Here is a 24,659-nt window from a genome sequence, read left to right on the forward strand (position 1 = left end):
AATTGAGGAAAAATAGTTGTAGAATAGATGTGCAGAAATTGCCTTTAGCCAGCGGGTAGTTGATTGGTGTAACAGACTTCCATCTTTTGTTGTGGAAGTTAATAGCTTAAATAAATTTAAGGCTGAGCTGGACAGGCATTTGGAACGAATGAAGGGATGAAATGGGAGGGTTTTTTTTTTTGTTATTGTTTTTTTTTTTTTTTTTTTTACTCCAGCTTTTTAGCGTTGGTCAGAATATGGTAAAAATTCCCTGAATTACTACTATACATGTAATACTGAAATAATTAGGGAGTTGTAATCATTGTACTATATACAAGGCCAACCTGAGGCATAGGTTTGCGGTGTGCGAATTACACATTTGGCTGCTAGTCAAATTTATTCTTTTAAACTATACTTTCTTTACTTTTTGGTTTTTTTCACAAAGGGTCAAGAAGCAGCAATATTAGGTCTGCCCAGATAGTAAAAATAACTTAAGGAACCACATATATACAGTTGAACCTCTCTGTAAGGAAATATTTAATCACTATATAAATTATGGAGAAATTGCACTACAGAGAAGTAATCAAATTTCTGAAAAAAGTACTATGTTAAGAATTAGTACACTTGCAGTTTGTTTTGTGTATTTTTTTTTTTTCTGTTAAATTAGATGTATAACTATACAAGCATATCAGAACATTAATATTTTTTAAAAAATGTCTTAATTTTTTGCTGAATCTAAAACAAAAAATTGGTCTAAAAAGACCAATTTTTCGTTTAAATCCACTACATGTGCATCTTTCAAAAAAAATATTTTAAAAGATGCATATATAGTGGATTTAAATTTTTTTAAATGTAGCAGATGCAATTTAAATTTTTTTTTTAATTTAAAAGAATTTTTTAAAAAAGTATTTCATCTGATGCAAATCTCTCAAATTTTCAGTAGCAGCCCAGGGAGATTCTCTGTATATAGCAGTAAAATTAAAACAATTCTGTAAAGCTTTGTGTTAGAGTAGAAGCTAATGTGGTGCATAACTTTTTTTTTTTAATGGTTATTTGTAAAAACAGTTGGCTAGTTGTATTTTGGATTATTGTATATATGTTCTAATTTATAACAGTTTTGTATATGTTCTAATTTGGACCACTGGTACAAATTAGCCAGCTCAATTTCTGAAATTGACACTTAAGTGAATGTGTTTCTCACTGCTGATGATAGTATTGTAGTGCTCGTGAAATGCTTGCCAGTGGATGACAATGACTAAGCTGCTAGTGGGAATGTTCTCACACTAGTTTTTATATTTCTGGGAAACAAAGAGGAGCTTAAGTGCTCTTCAGTAAGTTGCATGGAGAAATAAAAGTTAAAAGCCTTATGCAGGATATAATTTAGCAAATGTAATTCTGAATTTTATGCTGTCAATTCTTGCTGGTGTCACATGACTAAGCTTCAGAACAAAAATGTTCATATGGCCATTGCAGATTTATGCAAGATAAAAAAGCATCAGTGGCAGATAAAATTTACTTCAGTTTATAAACTATAATGGCCCCTTTTTTTTCCAAGTTCATTTTGGCTATTTTACACATTCAGCAGCAGTCACTATACAGGCGGGCCTCGATTAACGCGATTAATTTGTCCCGCGAGCGCATCGCGCAAAACGGAAACGCGTTAATCGAATATCATAACCAATAGGAAAAATTATAATTGGTCCTTGACCTTCTGGAATGTCCATAAAGAATTTTAAAAATACCTTTTAAATAACTTTTTAACTGTATACAATGTAAAAGATAATGAAAATAATTATGGAATTAAATGTTTATTGCATAAAACAGCGGTTCTTAAACTGTGCGCCGCGGAATATTTTAAATTTTCGAGGGAAACACAGCGATACTCGACATCTGTCGGACACCGCGCGAACTACTAGCTCGATGTAGTTCACAGTTTCAGCATTTCTTATTAAGTTGTTTGAACCTAACTACTAAACGGAACTGTTAGGTATTTCTTTTGGTCTGGGTGCGCCTTGAAAAAATTACTGAGACATTAAAGGCGGCGTGAACCGAGAAACTTTGGGAACCTCTGACATAAAATACACAATGAAGAAATTACTGTTGCGGAAATATTTGAACAGTGTTGACTTTCTCTTTTCATCAATCAATTTCCGATAGCCGACAACAATCTTCTCTGGGCCGTGGCGAAATAAATATCGCAGAGAACATCAAACCTTTTGTTTGAGGTTCTATGCGATACGAAAGATTTCATCTAATTCTTTTACCGTTACCTCCTTCGCGGTAACATTTTCATCTGGCTCATTTAAAAATTTGAATTTTTAAATGCAAGTCTGCATTAACTTTATTAGCAGGAGACAAACACGTCTTCTTCCGATGGTTGATGGAACACACCGAGGTGGGCAGCAGGCAAACGTTTGTTTATTGACTGTACGACTCGCAGTAAGCTTAAAGCGGGATTCAAATCTTTTTCAACTATCGCATAAAAAAAAAAGATCGCGTTAACTGGAAATTTGCATCGTGTAAAGTGAAAAGTGGTATCATTTTTCAAATAGCGTTAACTGAATATCGCGTTAATCGAACTCGCGTTATGCAAGGCCTAGCTGTATATATACACAGGATTGTTAAAATTAAAGTATCCCTATGTAGAGGGCTCTGGAGAGAGTTCTAAGGCTCGTACTGAAGAGAAATTTGTACAACAGGTACAATAAAGAATGCGCTCACCATTTATTGGGAAAAAAAATAGTTACAAAATTTGTCACTGTATGGCATGTAACTATCTTAGTTACGATTATGCAAGTAACTTACGTTATTTGCATAATTTGCAGATTACGAAAAAGGCACTATTAGTGAAGCTGTACTATAAGAACAGCAACAATGCAGCCGCTGCTATCAGAGAATTCCGGTGTCAGAAGCACATAAGGTGTGTACCTATGACAGTTTGTGCTGTCCTCAAAATTGCAAAATTTGAAGCTACAGGACATCTTGGTGTTCAACCAGGTAGAGGTCGAAAACGAGTGAACTCCTCTGTGTTGAAGATGTGGCTATGGCTGTCGTGGATTTATCACGTCAATCTCCATGTAGTAGTGCAAGTGTGCCAACTGTTTCTCATGGAGTGGACATGCCGTATTCCACTGTAAGGCTAGTAATGCGTCAGGTGTTGCGGTACTATCCTTACAAGATGTACATGTTACAACAGCTAAAGCATGGTGATGCAGATATTTGTTACACATACGCACTTCGGTTTCTGTCGCAAATGACAGTGGATATTACTTGGTCATGGAACATCCTTTGGAGTGATGAAGCACACTTCTGCTTAAATGGACAAGTGAATACGCACAACTGTCGCATTTGGGCAACAGAAATCCCTCGTGTTATCGAAGAGGTCTGCTGACGAGGCTACTAGTGACGGTTGTGTTCAAAGCCGCTAAGTGGATTTTTCTTATTTATTGATTTGAAATTATTGTTTTTCTAAAACTTTTGATTTAAATTTAGTAGTATAACATTATTTTGTGATTTTTTGATTAATTTAGTGTATTTATTCTTTACTCGGCCTTGTAAAAGTATCGGTAAGGGTTTCCACGTGTTCGTAACTACCGTTACCGTTAGTAACTTTCCCGCCATTGTGATACCGTACTAGATAGCGTTAGTTGAATTTATTGAAACGTACAATAAATTCAACTAACTAACTAACGTTAGTTAGTTGAATTTATTGTACGTTTCAATAAATACATATAACGACTTAGATTACAAACGTAATATAATTAATAACATAACAAAATTAATTAATAAATTAATAGAATCATGACTCAGACCAGAGCAGCAAAGCAAAAGGCTCAAGCTAATGGAAGTGCTGTGGCTCAGAGCAGAACTGAGGGGGGCAGTTGTCCTCTGACTCACAGCCTTATAAAATGCACTGTTTGCTTGATGTTTGCAGAGCAATCGGGTACGGGACATGATACTGCCAAGGGGGATGTCTTTGTGTGTGCGCGATGCAAGGAGTGTATCGATATCAGGCAACAACTCGGCGTTCTTGTGGGCCTATATGAGAGCTTGAAGGACAGGATGGATGCCCTCGAAGAAACTAAATTGAGGGGCCCATCAAGCTCTCAGCTGCCCACATCAACGCCAGAGCTTGCACTTGGGCATCGCGTGACACAGAGACAACCCCTAAGGCAGAATGCGCTGGTCCCGAAGGAACTAGTAGTTGTTGGTGACTCTATTGTCAGGGAAACGGGGAACATGCTTTGTAAAAAAGATAGGTGGAACAGGACCAGGGTATGTCTGCCAGGGGCAAAGGTTGATGACGTTGTAGAGCGAATATCATCTTTTAAGGGCACAAAAGGTGATATAGTTGTACACGTTGGCACTAATAATATTAAGAGTAGGAGACCGGCAGAATTACTTAACAAGTACAGGTCACTGTTGAACAAAAGCCGAGAATTAGGGTTGAATTTGAAAGTGTCTGCAATTCTGCCCAGACACGATAGGAGGGAGTATATGATGAGAGCCTTGTTGATCAATTCGGCCCTGGAAAGATTGTGCAAGGCTCAAGGGGTAGAATTTTTTTCAGCCTGGACTGTACTTGTTAACAGGAGAGATTGCTTCTACAGGGATGGGATACACTTAAATAGAAAGGGTGCAAGAATATTTGCTGATGCTATCGAGGCAGTGTTAGGTGGGTCGGAAAACTGCTAGCTTGGGGGGAGACAAAGACCAATAGATTGACAGTAGCCACTGGCAGAGGTGAAAGAGATTCTTGCACTGCTTCTATTAGAATGAGCAGAAGCCTGAAAAACAAGATGCATGGTATTTCAGAGACTGCTGGGAGCCATTGCGGTACAAGTAAACACATGGGTTGTGTTAGGGTAGCTAAGAATAGAAACAGGTGCAGGTATACTTGCGTGTACACCAATGCTAGGAGTTTAGTAAATAAATTTGATGAATTTGAGGTATTGCTCAAAACATCGAAGGCAGATATTGTTGGGATATCAGAGACGTGGTGTCACACAGATATAAGGGATGCAGAACTGCAATTTGGGGAGTACAACGTCTACAGAAAGGATAGACAGGATAGGAAGGGAGGAGGGGTTATGTTATTAGTTAAGAAACACATAAAAACCAAGGAAGTGAAGCCAGTCGACATCGCTGGACAGTGGAGTGTGGAGTCAGTTTGGTGTGACATAAACATTGGGAGATCAAAATTGAGAGTAGGAGTGTGCTATAGGCCTAATGACTCTGATGAGTATAATAAGGAACTGTACAGGGAAATAGAGTGGGCCAGTAAATCAGAGTGTCTTATAATGGGAGATTTTAATTTCCCAGATATTGACTGGAATTTGGGGGCTGGTTACTCACACACTAGCAGGACTTTTGTGGATTTATTGGATGATTGTTTTCTACATCAGCATGTTCGGGAGGCAACTAGAGGGAGTAATACTCTTGATTTGATTATCAGCAGTGATTCTTCATGCATTAAGAATCTGCAGATAAATGAACCACTAGGTGGCAGTGATCACAGTGTGCTGAAGTGGGATTTACTCAAAGAGGTAACTACCATTAGGGGTAAAGGGAAGGGTTATTGCTTCCGTAAAGGCGACTACGATGGACTGAGACAGTATTTAAATTCTATGCAGTGGGACCAACTGATGATGTTACCAACAGCAAATTCAAAATGGGAAGCATTTAAAGAACTTATCTTGGAAGCTACTAGGCTTTACATACCAACTAAGAAATATTGTTCAAGGTTTAGGCCAAAATGGATGTCAGATGAAGTAATGAGGCATATGGCAGAGAAGAAAAATGCATGGGATACATACAAATTAACACATGACACAGAAGCCTATGATAGATACAAGTTGATATGCAACCAAGTTACAAAGGAGGTTAGGCAGGCGAAGGCAGATTACGAGAAATCCTTGGCAAGGGATGCAAAGAAAAACAGCAAAGAGTTCTTTACTTATGTAAACTCTAGAAGGAAGGGGATGAATCAGATTGGTCCACTTGATATTGATGGGTCAAGTGTTGATGATCCTGCTCAGGTAGCTAACAAACTAAATGAATATTTTGCATCGACATTCACACATGAGGAGTTATTCAGCGAGGGGAATGCCAGAGGTGTATTCAACTCTAGCAGTAAGCTACAGAATCTTGAAATAACTGGGAGTAAAGTGGAGGAGAAACTGTTGAAGATAAACACAAGAAAGGCACCCAGGGTGGATGGGATCTATCCAGTTATATTAAAGGAGGCAGCAAAGGAAGTAAGCAAACCCTTAGCCATAATTATGAGAGCTTCCTTGGACTCAGGGGAGGTACCCATAGACTGGAAATGTGCAAATGTGACCCCAATTCACAAAGGAGGATCAAAGGCTGACACAAGTAATTATAGACCTGTGAGCTTAACTTCTGTTCCAGGAAAATTAATGGAGGCACTGGTTAAAGAAGCACTGCAGGATCATTTAGACAAGACTTCAGTTATAGCTCAGACACAGCATGGTTTTGTTAAGGGGAAGTCTTGCCTGACCAACTTGATTGGATACTATGATGCAGTCACAAAAGAACTGGATGCAGGGAATAACTTGGATATTATATACTTGGATCTTAGAAAGGCTTTTGATACTGTTGCACATGGAAGACTGCTACACAAATTGGAGCAGTGTGACATTGGAGGCAAATTGCTGCTATGGATAAAGGGGTGGTTGAGGGGGAGAAGACAGAGAGTGGTAATCAATGTACACTGCTCATCGTGGACTGATGTTATTAGTGGAGTCCCTCAGGGCTCAGTGTTGGGTCCATTATTGTTTTCTGTATTTATAAATGATATTGATGATGGTATATCGGGCTTAATGTCCAAGTTTGCAGATGATACAAAGGTTGGCAGGGTTGTCAAGGACACTACTGACACTATGCTGCTGCAACAGGATCTGGAAAGGTTGAACAGATGGGCTGAGAGGTGGCAAATGAAGTTTAACATTGATAAATGTAAAGTACTACACATGGGAAACAGCAACCGAAGAGCAACGTATCAACTCTGTGGTACTACACTGACAGTGGTAGAGAATGAAAGGGACTTGGGGGTGGTTGTGCAGGCAGATATGAAGTTCTCTGAGCAGTTCAGACGGGCTGCAAGAGTAGCTCATGGAGTATTGTCAATGATATACAGGAATTTTTCCAGCAGGGATAAGGAGGTGATTATTCCATTGTATAAGGCGATGGTCAGGCCACACCTAGAGTACTGTATACAGGTCTGGAGAACTCATTTCAAGAAGGATGTAGAGCTGCTGGAACGAGTACAGAGAAGGGCAACAAGATTAGTGAATGGAACAAAGGGGTGCTCTTACGAAGAAAGGCTTAAGTTTTGCAAATTACAGTGTCTGGAGACTACGCACCAGCGAGGTGATCTGATAGAGGTGTATAAAGCCTTGAATGGTTTAAGCATGCTCAATGCTGATGGGATTCTTCCTCTAGCTCAGAAAAATCACCTGAGAGGGCATAAATTCAAATTGAGGAAAGACAGATGTAGGATAGACGTGCAGAAATTTGCCTTTAGCCAGCGGGTGGTTGGTTGGTGGAACAGACTTCCATCCCTTGTGGTGGAGGTTGATAGCCTAAATAAGTTTAAGGCTCAGCTGGACAGGTATTTTGAACGAACAGAGGGGTGAAGTGGAAGTGGGTTTTTTTTTTTTTTTTTGGCTGATGCTGCATAAGCTTGCTTTCTTGCATCAAATGCCTCTACTAATGCTAATGCTAAAGGTCCCATTGCATTCTCCAAAAGTGACAGTGTGGTGGCCACATTCATGATTGGGCCATATTTTTTTGAACAGGTAACACCAACTGGACCCCTCACCTGTTCTGTCACTGGAGAGCGATATGAAATGTCGGCAAATTTCGCAATACCAGAGCTGCAACAACGTTTGTGCCTTCAGGATACCATATTCATATAAGATGGTGTGCCACCCCACATCCACCATTGTGTCCAAAGATTGCTAAGGCAACACTTTACAGACGAACAGGTTATCAGCCGTTGTTTCCAGACATCTTGGCCACCCCCATCACTGGACCTCACCCCATGCGACTTCTGGTTGTGGGGTTTTTGAAGAACGAGGTATATCAAGAAGGATGTCAAACTCTGGCAGATCTGAAGAACAGCAGTAGATGTCATGTTCTGGCTATTCCAGTGGACATGTTACGTTCTGCTGTAGAAAATGCTGCTCTTTGAATGGAAACTGTTGTTGACCAAATTGGAGGACACATTGAACAATTGTAGCGCTGTTCAAGTGATTTGTATTTCCACAGCACCATATAGTGACAAATTTTGTAACTACATTAATTTAATTTTGTAATGAGGCTCGTGACAGAGAAGAAAAATGCATGGGATGCTTATAAATTATCAAGCGACTCAGAAGCCTATGGCAGATATAAGCTAGTCTGTAATCAGGTCACAAAGAAGGTTAGGCAGGCGAAGGCAGATTACGAGAAATCTTTGGCAAAGGATACTAAGAAAAACAGCAAGGATTTCTTTACTTATATAAACTCTAAAAGCAAGGTGATGAATATGATTGGTCCATTTGATATCGATGGTTCGACTGTTGATGATCCTACTCAGATAGCAAACAAACTGAATGAGTATTTTGCATCTACATTCACACATGAGGAGTTATTAAGGTTTGAAAATGGCAGAAGGTTATCAAATTGTAGCAGGGTGCTTAATGATTTTGTAATAACTGAGAGCAAAGTGGAGGATAAATTGTTGAAGTTAAACATAAGAAAGGCACCTGGGGTGGATGGGATCTAACCAGTTATATTAAAGGAGGCGGCAAAGCAACTAAGCAAACCCTTAGCCATAATTATGAGAGCATCCTTGGACTCAGGGGAGGTTCCCACGTACTGGAGATGTGCAAATGTATCCCCAATTCACAAATGGGGATCGAAGGGTGACACAAGTAATTACAGACCAGTTAGTTTAACTTCTGTTCCGGGTAAAATAATGGAGTCACTGATTAAAGATGCATTGCAGGATCATTTAGACAAGACTGCAGCAATAATTCAGACACAGCATGGGTTTGTTTAGGGAAAGTCTTGTCTGACAAATTTGATAAGATATTATGATGTGGTTACAAAGGAACTGGATTCAAAAAATAATTTTGATATCATATATTTGGATTTCAGGAAAGCTTTTGACACTGTTGCGCATGGAAGACTATTGTACAAATTGGAGCAGAATGGTATTAAGGGTAAGTTGCTACAATGGATAAAAGGATGGTTGGGACCACTGTTGTTTTGTATATTTATCAATGATATTGATAAAGGTATATCAGGCTTAGTGTCGAAGTTTGAAGATGATACAAAGGTTGGCAGGGTTGTTAATGACAGTAATGACAGTGTGCTACTGCAACAGGATCTAGAAAATTTGGGCAGATGGGCTAAGAAGTGGCAACTGAAGTTTAACTTTGACAAATGCAAAGTACTGCATATGGGTAGAAGTAACCCCAGAGAAACATACCAATTGTGTGGTACTACACTTAAGGTGGTAGAAAATAAAAAAGACCTGGGAGTAATTGTGCAGTCAGATATGAAGTTTTCTGAGCAATGCAGACAGGTTGTCAGGGCAGGTCATGTGGTTATGTCAATGATATATAGGAATTTTGCTAGCAGGGAGAAGGTGATTATCCCTCTGTATAAGGCCACGCCTTGAGTACTGCGTACAGGTCTTTAGGCCTCATTTTAGGAAGGATGTAGATTTACTTGAGCGTGTACAGAGAAGGGCAACAAGATTGGATTGGTGAGGGGAATGAAGGGATCCTCTTACCAAGAGAGGCTTAAGTTCTGCAAATTGCAGTGGCTGGAGACTAGGCACCTGCGCGGTGATCTGATTGAGGTGTATGAGGCCTTGAATGGGTTGAGCACGCTGAATTCTGATGGGATCCTTCCACTTGTTCAGATTACAATCCTAAGGGGGCATAAATTCAAATTAAGAAAAGACAGATGTAGAATAGATGTGCGGAAATTTGCCTTTAGCCAGCAGGTGGTTAATTGCTGGAACAAACTTCCATCTGTCGTTGTGGAAGTTGATTGGTTAAATAAATTTAAGGAGGAACTGGACCTGCATTTGGAGGGAATGGTGTGATTTTTTTTTTGGCTGATGCTGTATAAGCTCATACACTTGCTTTCTTGCATCACATACCACTACTACCAATTTTTTTTTCCAATAAATGGTGGTGAGTGCATTCTTTATTGCACCTGTTGTCCAAATTTCTCTTCAATACGAGCCTTAGAACTCGCTCCAGATCCCTCTACATAGGGATACTTTAATTTTAACAACCCTGTAGATACAGGTAGTCATCAACTTATGACCTATGCGCTTTATGACTGATCGACTTACGGCTGCTACTGCACCTTGCACCGCGTTTCAGTCTGAACTGAGCATACATACAAGATTGTTGCTAGGAAGAATGCTATATGCACTTAAACCCTCTCTTAATGCAGTGCTCTTAGATTTTTCTACTACATTCACATGCCCTATCAGTGTGGTCCCCGAAGCCTAATGGGAACGGTTGTGCGTGTAGAGTCAGCCCACTGCCCAGTAACATGTGTTTGGTACGAATAAGCTAGTCTTAATCCGTTTAGTCAGCTTTGCCATCACAGTCGAACAAAACATCTTACCAATGTATGTATGTCGTGATTCATGCATCTCGATCTCTGTTTGCATACATTACGTTCACTATTTTTGGTTCAGTTATATTTGTGTTACAATTAGCATTTTTTTAAAACCCCTAAACATGTCAACCAAGAGGAAAGTGCCTTTTTCTACTCCTAGACCTGTCAAGAAAGAAAGGCCATTGATTTAGATACAAAATTGAAAGTGATCAAGCAGCATGAAGAAGGAAAGGTGAACGTGATCGCACGTGATTTTAAGTTATCTCATTCTACAGTGTCGACAATTTTGAAAGACAAAGAAAGGATTCGTGAAGTTGTTAAAGGTTTGGCACCCATGCGAGCAACAGTGATAACGAAACAACGTACAGGGCCCATCCGTGAAATGGAAAAATTGTTTCTTTGGATGGAAGATCAGATACAGAAGCAAACACCCTTAAGCCTTCTTACAGTGCAGTCGAAGGCTAGAAGTCTCTTTCAGACGCTGATGAAACATGCCGGAAAAGATTACACTCAGACATTTATAGCAAGTACAGGATGGTTCAAAAGATTCAAAAGAAGATTCAACCTTCATAGGGTTCGAGTCACTGGAGAATCAGCAAGTGCAGATGTGGAAGGAGCTCAAGAATTTGTTAAAAGTCTGGATGAAATAATTACTGAAGAAGGGTATCAACCAGAGCAGCTTTTCAACGTGGATGAGACTGGATTTTTGTGGAAAAGGATGCCAGAATGCACTTACATTCACCAAGAAGCCAAAAGCATGCCTGGTTTTAAGGCACTTAAAGATAGGCTGACTTTGCTCCTTGGTGAGAACATCGCAGGTTTTAAACTGAAGCCTTTTTTAATTTATCATTCTGAAAATCTGAAAATCCCCGTGCATTCAAGAATGTAAACAAGCACACTCTGCCTGTATACTTCTGTTCAAACCAAAAAGCCTGGATGGCTCAAACATTGTTTGAAGACTGGTTTATAAATTTTTTTGTACCTAAAGTTCGTGAATATTGCTTCAAGAAAGAAATTCCTTTAAAAATTGTATTAATCTTAAATAATGCACCTCACCTAAACCACCTCCATCCAGATATAAAAGTTGTTTATTTGCCGCCAAATACAACTCCACTCATTCAGCCTATGGGACCAAGGGGTGATTTCCACATTTAAGGCCCTATCTTCGAACCACTTTCGCCCAAGCTATAGCCACAATAGACGCCGACCCAGAACTATCTTTGCGAAAGTTTTGGAAACAGTACGATATTTATAAATGCATCAAAAATATTGCAACCGCGTGGGAGGCTGTGACAAAGAAATGCATGAATTGTGTCCACCGTTTTGTTAAGAAGAAGGGTAAATGAATTTGATAGTGAACTTGAAATGATTACGGAAAATATTGTAACACTGGCAAATGGACTTTCTTTAGAGATTGAAGTGGAAGATGTTGAGGAGCTGCTAGAGCAAGAATCTGGAGAACTTACTAATGAAGAACTTATCACTTTGGAAGAAGAAAGAATGGCCGAAGAAGAAAGGATGGAAGAAGAGAAAAATGAAGATGAGGAAGAACCAGAATGAAAATTCACCACTAGAGGGTTATCTAAAGGGTTTTCTGTACTAAATAAACTTCTTACACATTTTGAGGAAATGGACCCAAACATCAAACAGTTTGCTAGGATTGAAAGAATGGTACAAGATGCTTTTCGGCCATACCATGAAATTTACGAGCAGAAAAGGAAACAAAATTTTTTAGATTTTATACAATATTTGATATCTTTTTCATATTTTTTATTTTTGTAAATAGTGAACCAGTTGTGTTGTACAGAGTGTCTGATTTACCTAAACTGGTCCGACTTATGTCTGGATCGCTTTACGACCGGTCGGTCAGAACCTCATATGATCGTAAGTCGACGACTACCTGTATGTGTATATATATATATATATATATATACAAAAAAAAAAAAAAAAAAATAATATATATATATATATATTTTTTTTTTTTTTTTTTTTTTTTTTTTGAATCTCTGCAAGCTGATTGCAAAGACTTTTGAACAATGGGGAGCTGCCTGGACTCAACATACTTCACTTGTCTGTCTGGAGTAGTGAGAAAACATTGACAAGGTCTTGATCAAAACTTCATTACAGAGATTTTATTTCAGCTAAAAAAATACAAAAATTAATTTTTGCCTTTTTTTTTTTTTAAATATTTTTGTATATTTTTTTCAGCTATATTTATTTTATTTTATTTATGTGTTTGGGGGGCTATGATTAGTTAAAGAACACAAATTTTAAATTGTTCAATATATAAATGTAGTTTTTTGAATACCTTCTATATCTAATCTGCTTAATAAAATTTAATACTTCATTAAGCAGATTAGATACTTATACTTGGGATTATCTTATAATGGTTAATTTTCAAACATTTTGTTTAAATTTTCTTTAAATATAAAGAAATGTGCATATGTGGCTTACTAAATTAACTTCTTCCAGATTAAGCCATTCAAGGAAGCACACTTGAACAGAGACAAAGATAAAGAATTAATCAAGCTGGGTAAATACTTAAAAGAGATTGCAAAGCTTGGTGATCTTAGTCATTTAAATCATAAGCACTGGGAAAGGTATGCTCCATTTGATTTTTTTAGATGTAATGCTTTCTCTCAAATCTATTGTCCCTGATGCAGTCAAGTGGGGTCAGTATAATTCTAGACATAAACACAATTTTTATGCAGTTATTAATATGCAAAATAGTGTACAGAGAATTTTTATGCACTTTTATTAATAACATTTTATATTATTAATATTTTACATATGTTCTTTAGCAACTGAACTTATAAATTAACAAATAATAAAAACCAACTAAAATGTTTTTTTTATCTTTAAAAATAGAGATGACCTCACAGTTTGTTATATTTGGATATCTTTATTTTGAATATAAAAAAAATAATTACACAAAATTCCAATATATGAAAAATTCAGTATAAGTCTGTTGGTTTAATTGATTGAACACCTTTTCATCCAGACAGAAAGGGGGCTTTATTTTTTTTTAATTCAAACTCCAAACACAAAAGGTAAAACCCGTAGTACTTAGCACTGTGCATGGGTTGAAGATTGAGAAGACAGAAGAAGATACTTGTTGACATTAGATTTGGATTATCGTTGAGCTTGCTGTTTTGTTCAGGATCGAAGATCAGAAAATAACACCTGAAAAAGGCCATCCAGATCTCCCCTTTTTTTTTAATGGAGTCATCACCTACGATCTTTCTTCTTTGAATAATATCTGATACAGTGAATTTTGGGAGGTTCTCAAGTCCACAAATCACAATTTTGCATGCAGAAAGATTACTGAAGTGGCATCTAATGACCATTCCACTTTGAGAGTGCATAATTTCCAATCCATAACACATGTTGGTTTGTAACACTGCTGCTGCACCTGCAGAGCCACAAGATTTATAATGGTGTGTCTGAGCCAATATACATGCACAAGGCACTTTGTCATGGTGCACAGTATAATGGAAGGATGTCCAAATACATTTGGTCATATAGTTATCAAGTATTTGCTAATGTAATGCATTAATATAAGAACACAATTAAGATCGTCTGTTCATTTTAAATGAACCCTGCATAAACATACCATTTTTAATGTATCTGTAGTACTATACAGTGTGTTGTGTTGAGGATAAAACACTATTTCTTTTAGCAAGTGAATGTTATAAGACTAAATATTTTTTTATTCTAATGATTAAACAAATTAGCATCAATTCATCAAGATTTATACATCTGAACTGCATAAGTGGTATTGCAAAGTTTTATCAGGTGGATGAATTACACTTAATAGTAATTTCATATTGTGAAATTTCTAATGTTATATAAACCTTGGCCTATATTTAGATATTAGGACTAATATATAGCTTATTGTGATCTCTTATGGCTTCTAGGTATAAATCATCAAAATCAAGAGATTCAAGGGAGAACCCAGGAGGATTTTAGCCATTTGTTACACAAAAGCATTCTGTGATTTTCTTAAGAAGAAATCTGGCATAATTATTGTAAATACCTTTCATCATTCATGAAACTTCTTTGTAAATATATTGAATTCAGTAAAGTGATTAAATACGTGGATGTATGTTTCCTCAATACCAGAATTTAGTGAACAGCCTTTGTTTGTTATGGACCTTGTGTGTGTATGGGTGTTGAGTGACTGCAGTGATAAAAATATTAAATGAAAGTTGTAATTCATATTAAAAGAATAAATTATACTATTTAGTCAGTTTTTATTTGAATATTTTTATCTTACCTCATTTCAAATACGATCTCTGATGATGGATGATCATTTGCTGAATTCAAGTCCCCACATACATTTTCAGACTTTAAAAAATATATTTTTATTCTAAATTATGAGAGAGAAGTTTGAAGATGATTCTTTAACTCTGCAAACTGGGGCAGATAAATTTTTATTAAAAAAATGAACATCTTGAACTTTGTAGATCTGAGAAAAATAATTCTGCACATCATAAATAACTGTAGAGCTTTCAGCTTTCCAAAAAAGTTAAGGGGTGTTAATCCTACAACCCACATAAGCCACTCAATCTTATACTTTGGCACAGAAAACAATGACAACAGCCCACATGCTAGATATGGTTCTTTGAAGTTGTGCTTCAACTGTTTGCTTTGTATAATTTTATTTGTTGCTTTCTCACATATGCCTGTGAATATTTTTTCCTTCTCATTAAGACATTTTATAACTTTTATTTTCTCAACCATTTGACAAGTCTTGGATATATCATAAAGCAGGTGATATATCATACTGCGGTGTTGCACATTTTTGGGTGTTAAAAAGTTGCTAGCATCACCATAAATAAAAAATAAATCAGTTCCCAACGTTCACTGTCAGGTCATATACATACAGACAGAAACACAAAACAGATGCTTCACTAACTTTAATGATGTAATTGATGTTGTCTTTATGTGGACAGATGGAAGATAATTTTTATTTCAGCTCTCTAAATGAAAAATGTTGGGGTCTACTTATGATGATTTTTTTCCAAAATATCTTGATATAAATTGTATAAAAAAAGAATAAGTAAAATAAAACTGAAAAGTAGCACCTGCTGAATTACCTAAAAAAATACACTTAATCTGTGATTAGAATTGAATGAAAAGTAAGGAACAAATTGATGTAGAAAGAATTGAATGCTTAGGAATATCATTTCTTTACACTGTTGGGGATTAACAGTATATGCAACAAGATGGCATAGAGCTCCATGTTTGTTCATGTTATATGATGTCAGTAAAAACATGGCAGTGATGATAAAAAAATGGACAAAACACTGAGGTGTGAAGGCAGCACATGACACCATAAAATTCCCAAAATTTGTTGCCATATGTGATAAACATGTTATGAATAGAAAAAAAAATATATCAGCATAGTGAAATGGTTTATGAGCAAACAGATCCAGCAGTAGTTCAAGTGGTAGGGCTGTAGTGCATCTAAAAATTCCAGCACTTTCTTCCTTGGATTACTGCTGCTTTAGATCACTGAAACAGCATCTGTTTGAAAAAAAATTTGAAAACTCATACAAAAAGAAAAAGTGTCCATGTGGCAATTACATAGCAAAATAATGTTATGCTGTCATGACTCTACATGCACTGTTACACACTTGGCTCAGTAAATGAATTTATTTAGCAGCTTTGTACAACTTGTTGGTTGGACATCTCCCATAAGTCAAGTACCAACAAAAAATTATACAGCAAAATTTCAAATATGTATCGCACTAAAAGGTAAAGCAAGGATACAGTTTTGATCATAAAATGACAGAATAGTAGCAGATATTTGTTTTGAAATGTGTTTGACATTTACACATTAAAAATGTTTATTTTACATACAATGAAAATGAATTTCTCTCTCTCTCTCTCTCTCTCAATTGCCCCCCCCCCCTAGTAATAGTGTATATAGCAGTGGCCTTTAGTATTATCAGTGGAAGGGGAAATTTTTTTTTTTTCATCATTATCTACATTGGTAAAATCATAAGTGTAAGTGAACTTAACTTTTGACCCATTAACCTGTAAATGGAACACAGATGCTACATGAGCATCTGACAAACATTTTTTTATAAAAATTTGTTTAATTCATCTTTTTCTTTTTTGTTGTTGAATTGAAAACGTGTTTTTTTTTTTAATTAAGATGGGCATAATTTATCTCACTTATTGTTTGAAATTTCTTGAGTTGTATATTTTTTTCGCTCATCCTTTATTATAACCCCCCCCCCCCACACAAAATTCCCAGCACTTGCTCAATTCCAATTTTTCACCCAGAAAATCCTTTCTTGAAAAAAAAAAAAAAAGAAATTTACAGAAATTGCATATAGTGGTCAAGAATACAATTGTAATTTAAATAAAATTGTATTCTGTAATTGTTACCATTATTATAATATACTATTAATTACAGTTGCTGGATGAGCAGTGTGCACTCCTGCTAATTTTGAAAAAAATATATTAAACATTTTTTAAACAATTTTAATATTAAAAATATTAATATTAAAATATCATGTCTATTAAACTCCAGCCGAACAGTTAACCTCTCATAACCTCATAAACCCTAATAAATCAAAATGAAAAAAATGTAATCAAAGGAAAAGAAATCAAGACATCCTGTCAGAACTGCAGACAACCTCAGTACTGAATTATATCTACTCATACAGAAACGGATCCAGCATGTGGAGAGAATGGAGGATGGACACTATCCGAAAGGTATTCTAAACTACAAACCCCAGAGAAGGAGAGACAGAGGCAGATCCTTGCAAAGATGGAGAGAGACCATAACAGGCCACTAGGCCTAATACTGGACAGGAAAAAGAAGAAAAAAAATGTAGGGATTATTGATGGGTAAAGGTATATGGAAGATTTGATTTTATTCTGATAATTTATAAAATAGAAAAATTTTGTTGAAGACGTAATGTTTGTGAAATGCCATACGAGCATCCTATGGTTACGTAAAAATTGTTCAAAGGATTTTTTTTTTTGGAATTTTCTAATAATGCCTTATGTGAATTATACCGGTAAAACAGTTTTCATACATGAGTGCATGTATTGCTTTGGAATTGCATTTTATACCATTAGAGTTACATAAAACTCCAAAATAAGTGAATGAATGTCTACATGAACAAAGTGGGAACTATCCAACACATTTTGTAACTATTTTAATTAAATTCTGTATTTGTTTTTAATAAAATTTTGTATTACAAACTGGGTTGCATTTTAATTAGATAAACTTGTATAACATTAAATCTGCTTCTACTAAATATCCTCCTCCACATCTTATATTTTTATTTCTTAAAAATAAAAAATTTAATCTTCGTATCCACAACACTGTTGCAATTTTCAATGTACATGTTTAAGTCAAAATTAAGAGTTAACCTAACTGCCTATAACAAAAAAATTGCAGAGTCACTAGAATACTTTTGTAATTCTCTCTAAAGGTAACAATATTAATTCCATAATCAAGTGTATTTTAATAAATTTAGAAGTAAACTTTTTTTTTCCTATTGTTACATTGTGTATCTGAAAGAACTGGATTGCTTGTGGTTATTCAGAGCAACTTGGCGTGCATTTCTAAAGTTTGTTGAGGGACAAGGATCCTAGGAAGAAGATCACTTATCCCCCATCCAAGACTGTTTTTTTTTTTTTTTTTTTATGAAAACCCCAAACACGAAAGGTATCAAAACCTATAGTACTTAGTACCATGCATGGGTTGAAGGAGAAGTATGGGAAGAGGGGGATGCCGGAAACTTTGCTCTAGAGACTAAACATGGGTTTCACCACTTCAGGCCTCCATTAAGCAAAGTGGTGGTATTTCACCGGTTGATGAAAGTCATCTACCACCTACCTCAATCTTGTTTCAAAAGACTAAGGATATTATATAAAGGGTGTCCCAAAAGTCATGGAAAACTATTAGTTTCTAATTGTTTTTTCCTTGGTTCAGGTTTAATTTTATTTGAATATAAGGAAAACTAACAGTGCAGAGCAAAATTGCCATGGTATCTATGAGAGGTACTAGTATTAGCCATATAGTGCAAGGAAGCTACAGGCTTTTGCTGCACCAGCCAAAAAGAGAAAAACTACATAAAAAATACAAAAACAAATTGTGCTTCCCTCTTCACGTAGGTAACTATCCAGTTGACTTGTGAAGTTGAATTTCTTCAAACTGTCAGTCTCAACTACTTGCAAAGGCAACTTGTTTCAGTAATTAACAATTTTCTGGCTAAAAGAAAACTTCCTATAATCTAGTCGAAATGTCTTCCCCTGTAATTTGAATTTATGCCTTCTAGTTCTGGAATTCTATATAACAGAGAAAATTCTGCTTCATTTATTTTACCAACTCCCTCTCAGAGCCTTATAAATCTCAATCAGGTCCCTTCTAAGGTTCCTAGTTTCCAAACTCTACATCCCATGTAATCAGTCTTTCCTCTTACAGTTGCCCTTTTTCTGATCTCGCCATGCAAGTTGCCTGTCTTTGAACCCTTACAAGAAGCTCAGTGTCTTTTTTCAGATGAGGTCTCCATACTTGGACACATCTTTATTGCTACAAGATATTGTTTTATAAATCGTCGATAGGACCATGGGCATTCTTGGTCACCTGTTTACACTGCTCAGAAAACTTCATATCTGCCACATTGTTACTCCCAGATCCCTTTCTTCCTCTACTGTTTATAATTCAACCCCACCAAGTGTATAAGTAATTTTGGGGTTGTTATTCCCTTGCATTTTGCTGCATTAAAACGGCCATCACTTTTCTGACAATTCTCGAGGCCTGTTCAAGTCATCCTGAAGGAAGCGCTGCTTGCCACTGATCATTAACAAATCTACCAATCTTTACGTCTTCACAACTTTTGAAATCATGCCCTTTATTCCTTCATTGATGTCATTTATGAAACTTGTAAACAATGGTGGTCTAAAAACTGAACCTTGGGAGGTCCCAACTTCTAATGTTACACCAATCTGAAGAATAACCATTAATCACAACCATCTGCCCTGCAGCAAACCTGCAATCCATCTCAGAATCTTTCAAGTAATCCCACCATGTTTCATCTTATAATCTCTCATGAGGGAGAATTAAAATCCAAGTAAACTATGTCAAAGTTGTTCCATAGGTTCAGGCAGCTCATAGATTTATTGCAGAGAAATTTTGTCATCTGCATCCCAACTGGCAAATCAGTTGTACAACCATCATGAGATTAGTTGACCACTTTAAGAGAATTGGCCATGTCCACAACCACACCCATAGCAGTAGACCAAGAAGGTCTACTGCTATGGGTGTGGTTGTGGACATGGCCATAGCAGTAGACCAAGAAGATACTTTACTAAAGAAAATGCAATATCTGTGTTTGTAATGAGTCCAAAGAAGCCTATGTAGAAGCTCTCATAGCAGAGAGAAATCAGTCGCGGTAGTTTCCATAACATCCTATCATACAAACACAATTCTCTGAATAGTTTCTGCAAGCAACCATTCATAGTGGTGAGATTTTGTTTTATCTTAGTAGCCACATAACTTTAGATATTGGACTGATGAACAACCAATGTGGTCTAAAGCAACATGCAATCAATATGGTCCATGAATAATGGTTTTGACAGGAGTGTGGGACAAGCAGTCAATGCTGTCTTACTTTTTTGACAGGTAAACATCTGGTTATGTTGCAGGAATCCCTCATGCCTTTTTTTGACGATGATATATTATTGGTATATACAGTGGCGGACAAAAAAACTGCATCACCTTAAAAAAAAGTAACATTTGTAGTGAAACGTATAAGATATTGTTTGATTACAGTCATTTTGTTTGTCACAAAGCAAAGGTATTGCGTCAGATAACACTGCTATTGCATAAGACAATAACTGCAAGGTACTGCATCAGCCATTTCTATAAATACAGCATTGGGTATACACGCTCATTATTATCCTGTTTTGCGGAGGTGTAAGCATGGCTCCATATGTTCAGTTCACCCCAATAAAAAAAAGTGTAGCTGTTGTTCTGTCCCAGGAAGGGCTTTCTACGCGTGCTATCACTGATAAAATAGGCTGCCACCAGTCAACAGTAAATTAAAGCATGAAACCGGTGATGTGAAGGGAAGACCTGGATCAGGCCGTAAGAGAGTGACTACGCCTTCCCAAGATCGATATTTGAAACAGCTGTGGTTTCGTAATCACCATGCTAGTGCTCCTGATTTAAAACTCTGGACTTTGAGATGGCCTCTGGTGTTGAAACAAGTGCATGAACTATCCAAAGATGGCTTTCAGAATGCAGTCTGCATGCCTATCGGCCCAAGAAGAAGTCTTTGTTGACCCAACAAATGAGGAAGAAGCAACTTTCTTTGGCTAAAATGCATGTTTCGTGGACAAAAGAGCAATGGGTCACCATCTTTTTTGACAAATTGAAATTCAACCTGCATGGCTTGGATGGGAAGCGATGTGTCAGAAGACGAAAATCGGAGGCATACCATCCTGACTGCATAACACCTGCTGTAAAGTCCCGCCTGTCAGATGGTCTGGGGATGCATAACAAGCAAAGGGGTGGGGTGAATTAAGTTTATTAACGGAATGATGAATGCAGACCTCGTACACTGCTATCTTGGAGGAGTGCCTGAAACCCGTTTTAGGGATCACCACACAGACGTCCAAAACTGCATTTTTCAACAGGACTCAGCACCTTGTGCCATACAGCAAAATTGGCAAGTTTTATGCTATTTAGATTTAATGATGAGTTTGTCTTCTTGTCTCACAAGGCTTAAAACATACTTACACCAATGTGTTCCCTCGTTTTTCTCCCTTAAGGTTCAGTCATCAGAAATGCTGGCATTACAGAGTTGAACTGGCCCGGCAACAGTCCACATTTGAACCCTATTGAAAATTGCTGGTACATAATATCGTCTAAAATTGCTCAGAAGCCAACAAGTAAGATTCAGCATTGTAAGAGTGTGGTACTAAGAAATTGGGCAACCATTTATCCAGAAGTTGATTAACTCTATGCCAGATCGTTGCAAGGCTGTAATTGCAGCTTGAGGAGGAACAACAAAATATTTGAGGGCTTATTTTGCTGATTTACAGTACATAATACTATTACGTTAACTTTTCATTTCAATTTGTACACGTAAATGCAATAAAATGTATGTTTGGTTGTCGTGATTGCCATTTGCATGATTTCTCATATTTCCATTAATTATGTATTTTACTCTTTGAGGAGATATTTATAGCAATTAGATATATCAGTGGAGTCTTTTTATTGGATTTCATTCACAGAAATATATATCCCATCTAACAAATGCATTTTGAATATTTCTGCAACCCACAATGCAGTGCAAAACACATTATTTGCAAAATTCACAAGTGATACAGTTTTTTTTGTCTGCCATTGTATGGCTATTAATCTTCTAGCAGGACAGTGCAATGGAACACTTCACACTTTAGTGTCTAACAATTCTCTAATGAAAAGTTTCCTGATAAACAGATTGGAAGACAAGGGATATTGATCAAATGGCTGTGGTGATTTCTGGATCTGGTGCCACTCAATTTATTCCTCTTGAACAATTGAAATTTTTTGTGCATCAAGATTGCCCAGAAATAATTGCAGAACTAAAGTAGAAAATATCTGAATGTGCAAGGATAAATGAAGATGTGTTATTGGGGTTGAAGTGTAGTGTGCCTTTAGAATGCATTGTTTAGAAGTCAATTATGGAACATAATTTTGAATAATGATTTGCCATGTTGACCATTCAGCTTGTGATGATGTAGTGATCCAACCCATTTCAGAATCCGTCAGTTGTATATAACATTGCCTTATGTGTGTTAAAAACATTGTGGATTCTTAGCTGTTCATTTTCTCTCCATTTTGTTTGCCCTGCTTATGTTTATATGAGGCAATGTAAGACCTTCAGATTAGAATTGCACCTTTAGATTTCTACTTCAGGGAAGTAACAAACATGTTATTGGACATTTTAATGTGCCAACAGCTTGACATATTAATCGTTTATATTCATATATGCATTTCTCCTTCAAACATGTTGCATGTAAATTCTGAGGTAAATCTATCTAGTTCATATTTGAAATAAATTCCAGGCTAACTGCAGATCATTTTTATATACATCAATATATTTGTGTATTTTATAGTCACAATTTTCTGTAATCAGAGAGGTGTCCATGACTAAGTAGGATAGCGTGTATGTATATATATATATATATATATATATATCACTTTGTTTAGTGAGAAAATAGATGAATAAATAGGAAGGGCTTCTCTGGGACAGAGAGTAAGTGAGAGTGGTGGCCTTGTACCCTTTACACCAGTTGTCCACAACATACTACTTACATTTTTATGGAAAGTGGTTATATTGAATAATGAAGGCATAATATGAGTAGGAAATATATATTAAGGTTATAAACTTGCAAGGTATGTTAACACTGGTGCATATTTCAAAAGAATATCAGAGTTTGTAAGTATTAATTTGCCTCCTGGCTAGATGCTTGCATCACGTAACATGCACTATGCAGCTAGCCAGTGAATACTGCTTACCAGTCATTACCAATAAAGCTTGCATGAACACACTGTGCCTGGAACGTGAACTGTACTGCTATATGATAAACATGTTTATCATATAGCAGTACAGTTTTCTTGCATAGTGTAGTTTATTATACTGAAATATTAAAAATGGGTTAAGTTAATTGGTTAGTGCCTGCCATAAACTCACAGATGTGCTACTTGAAGAAAAGGCCCCCTTGAGGCCTTTTCTTCAAGTAGCCCTCTATACATATAAACAAATAAAACAGACAAACTTATGTTTATAGCATTTTTTTTTCTCATTGGATATAACACTTGAATACTGTGCAAAGGCCATTTGGGGGCCTTTTCTTCAGGAAATTCATTTGTATAGCTTGGTTATTTCTGGACAGGGCTTGAAGATATTACTTATGCATAGTGCAATTCACTGCCTTATGTTTAATTGATACGCCTTTTTTACATCTCTCATATTGTGATTTGTGTTTGTCTATTTTTACATTTGATGGGTGCCTACCTAGCCACCCACCAAAGAGTGCCAACTATTCCTGAAAAAGTGCCTTCTGGGTGGTGGCATTATACTGAGAATAAATAATAGTCTTCTCTGTTTTGAGAAACATTACTTATTTATACTTGCTAGACAACTTGTGAATTTGAATTTATTGCATGTCAATATGATATTACTTACGTCAGTGGTTGCGATGAATTGGCGTTCCAAGTGATGTATAACGTGTCTAAGATAAACTATAGGGCTTAAGTTATAACTTGCATTTCTCTTTCAAACATGTTTAATTCTTAAGTCTCCAAATTTAGCACAACCTTGTAGTACTGACAAAATGAAGAAGCTTATCATTATTATTAGCCATATAGTGCAAGAAAGCCTGAGGCTTATGATGCACCAGCCAAAGAAAAAAAAATCCCGAGTTACCCTGAGAGAGAGAGAGAGAGAGAGAGAGATTGACAGAAGTAGAAAGGAATCACCAAGAAAGAGAAGAATGATGATATCCAGCTCAGGACCCTGGGTGTGCCAAACCCATACTCACCATACGTGAGCCCCTGGGGCTAAAAAAAAAAAAAATATATAGCATCAGGCAAAAATAATTAAAAAATAAAAGTAACCAATGTTACCTTCCCTCATCTCATTTACCCATTTGTTTTTTTCAAATCCTTAAATTCAGATAAACTTTCACATGCCACAAGAGTAGGCAGGAGTTTATTTTAAGGCGTTGAAAGGTCTGAGTATAAAAATTCCCTTGGCATCCAATCTACTCAGACCTTTCAAGGCCTTAAAATTGCAAGATTTTAAGGTCTTAAGAAAATGTAAGACCTTGTGTTAGGAGTACCATTTTCAGCTGCCATTTCAGCCCATCAAAATAATTTAATCAAGTTAAATTATTTGATGGGTTGAAAAATCAAAATAATTTATTTTTTTTGCATCTTGAAGTAGCATACCATGAACCTTAAACCTTGGTTGGGTCACCTTCTAGATGCTTGGTTTCTAAACACT

At 36.5% G+C, this 24,659-nt stretch overlaps 1 protein-coding gene across 1 annotated transcript in view; it reads left to right on the top strand.

Moving 5' to 3' along the window:
* The window catches only part of Ublcp1 (Ubiquitin-like domain-containing C-terminal domain phosphatase 1), an 82,903-nt gene extending 68,126 nt beyond the window's left edge, over window positions 1-14,777 (top strand). The window contains exons 6-7 of the mRNA XM_090372034.1: window positions 13,105-13,232; window positions 14,550-14,777. Of these exons, the coding sequence (XP_090228160.1) occupies window positions 13,105-13,232; window positions 14,550-14,601 (180 nt within the window). The 3' untranslated portion in view covers window positions 14,602-14,777. The remainder of the gene's footprint in view (window positions 1-13,104; window positions 13,233-14,549) is intronic.
* The last annotated feature ends 9,882 nt before the right edge of the window (window positions 14,778-24,659 follow it).

Source organism: Mastigoproctus giganteus, chromosome 4 (assembly GCF_048544385.1).
Source record: "Mastigoproctus giganteus isolate SK-2022 chromosome 4, ASM4854438v1, whole genome shotgun sequence".
Classification (NCBI taxonomy): Eukaryota; Metazoa; Arthropoda; class Arachnida; order Uropygi; family Thelyphonidae; genus Mastigoproctus; species Mastigoproctus giganteus.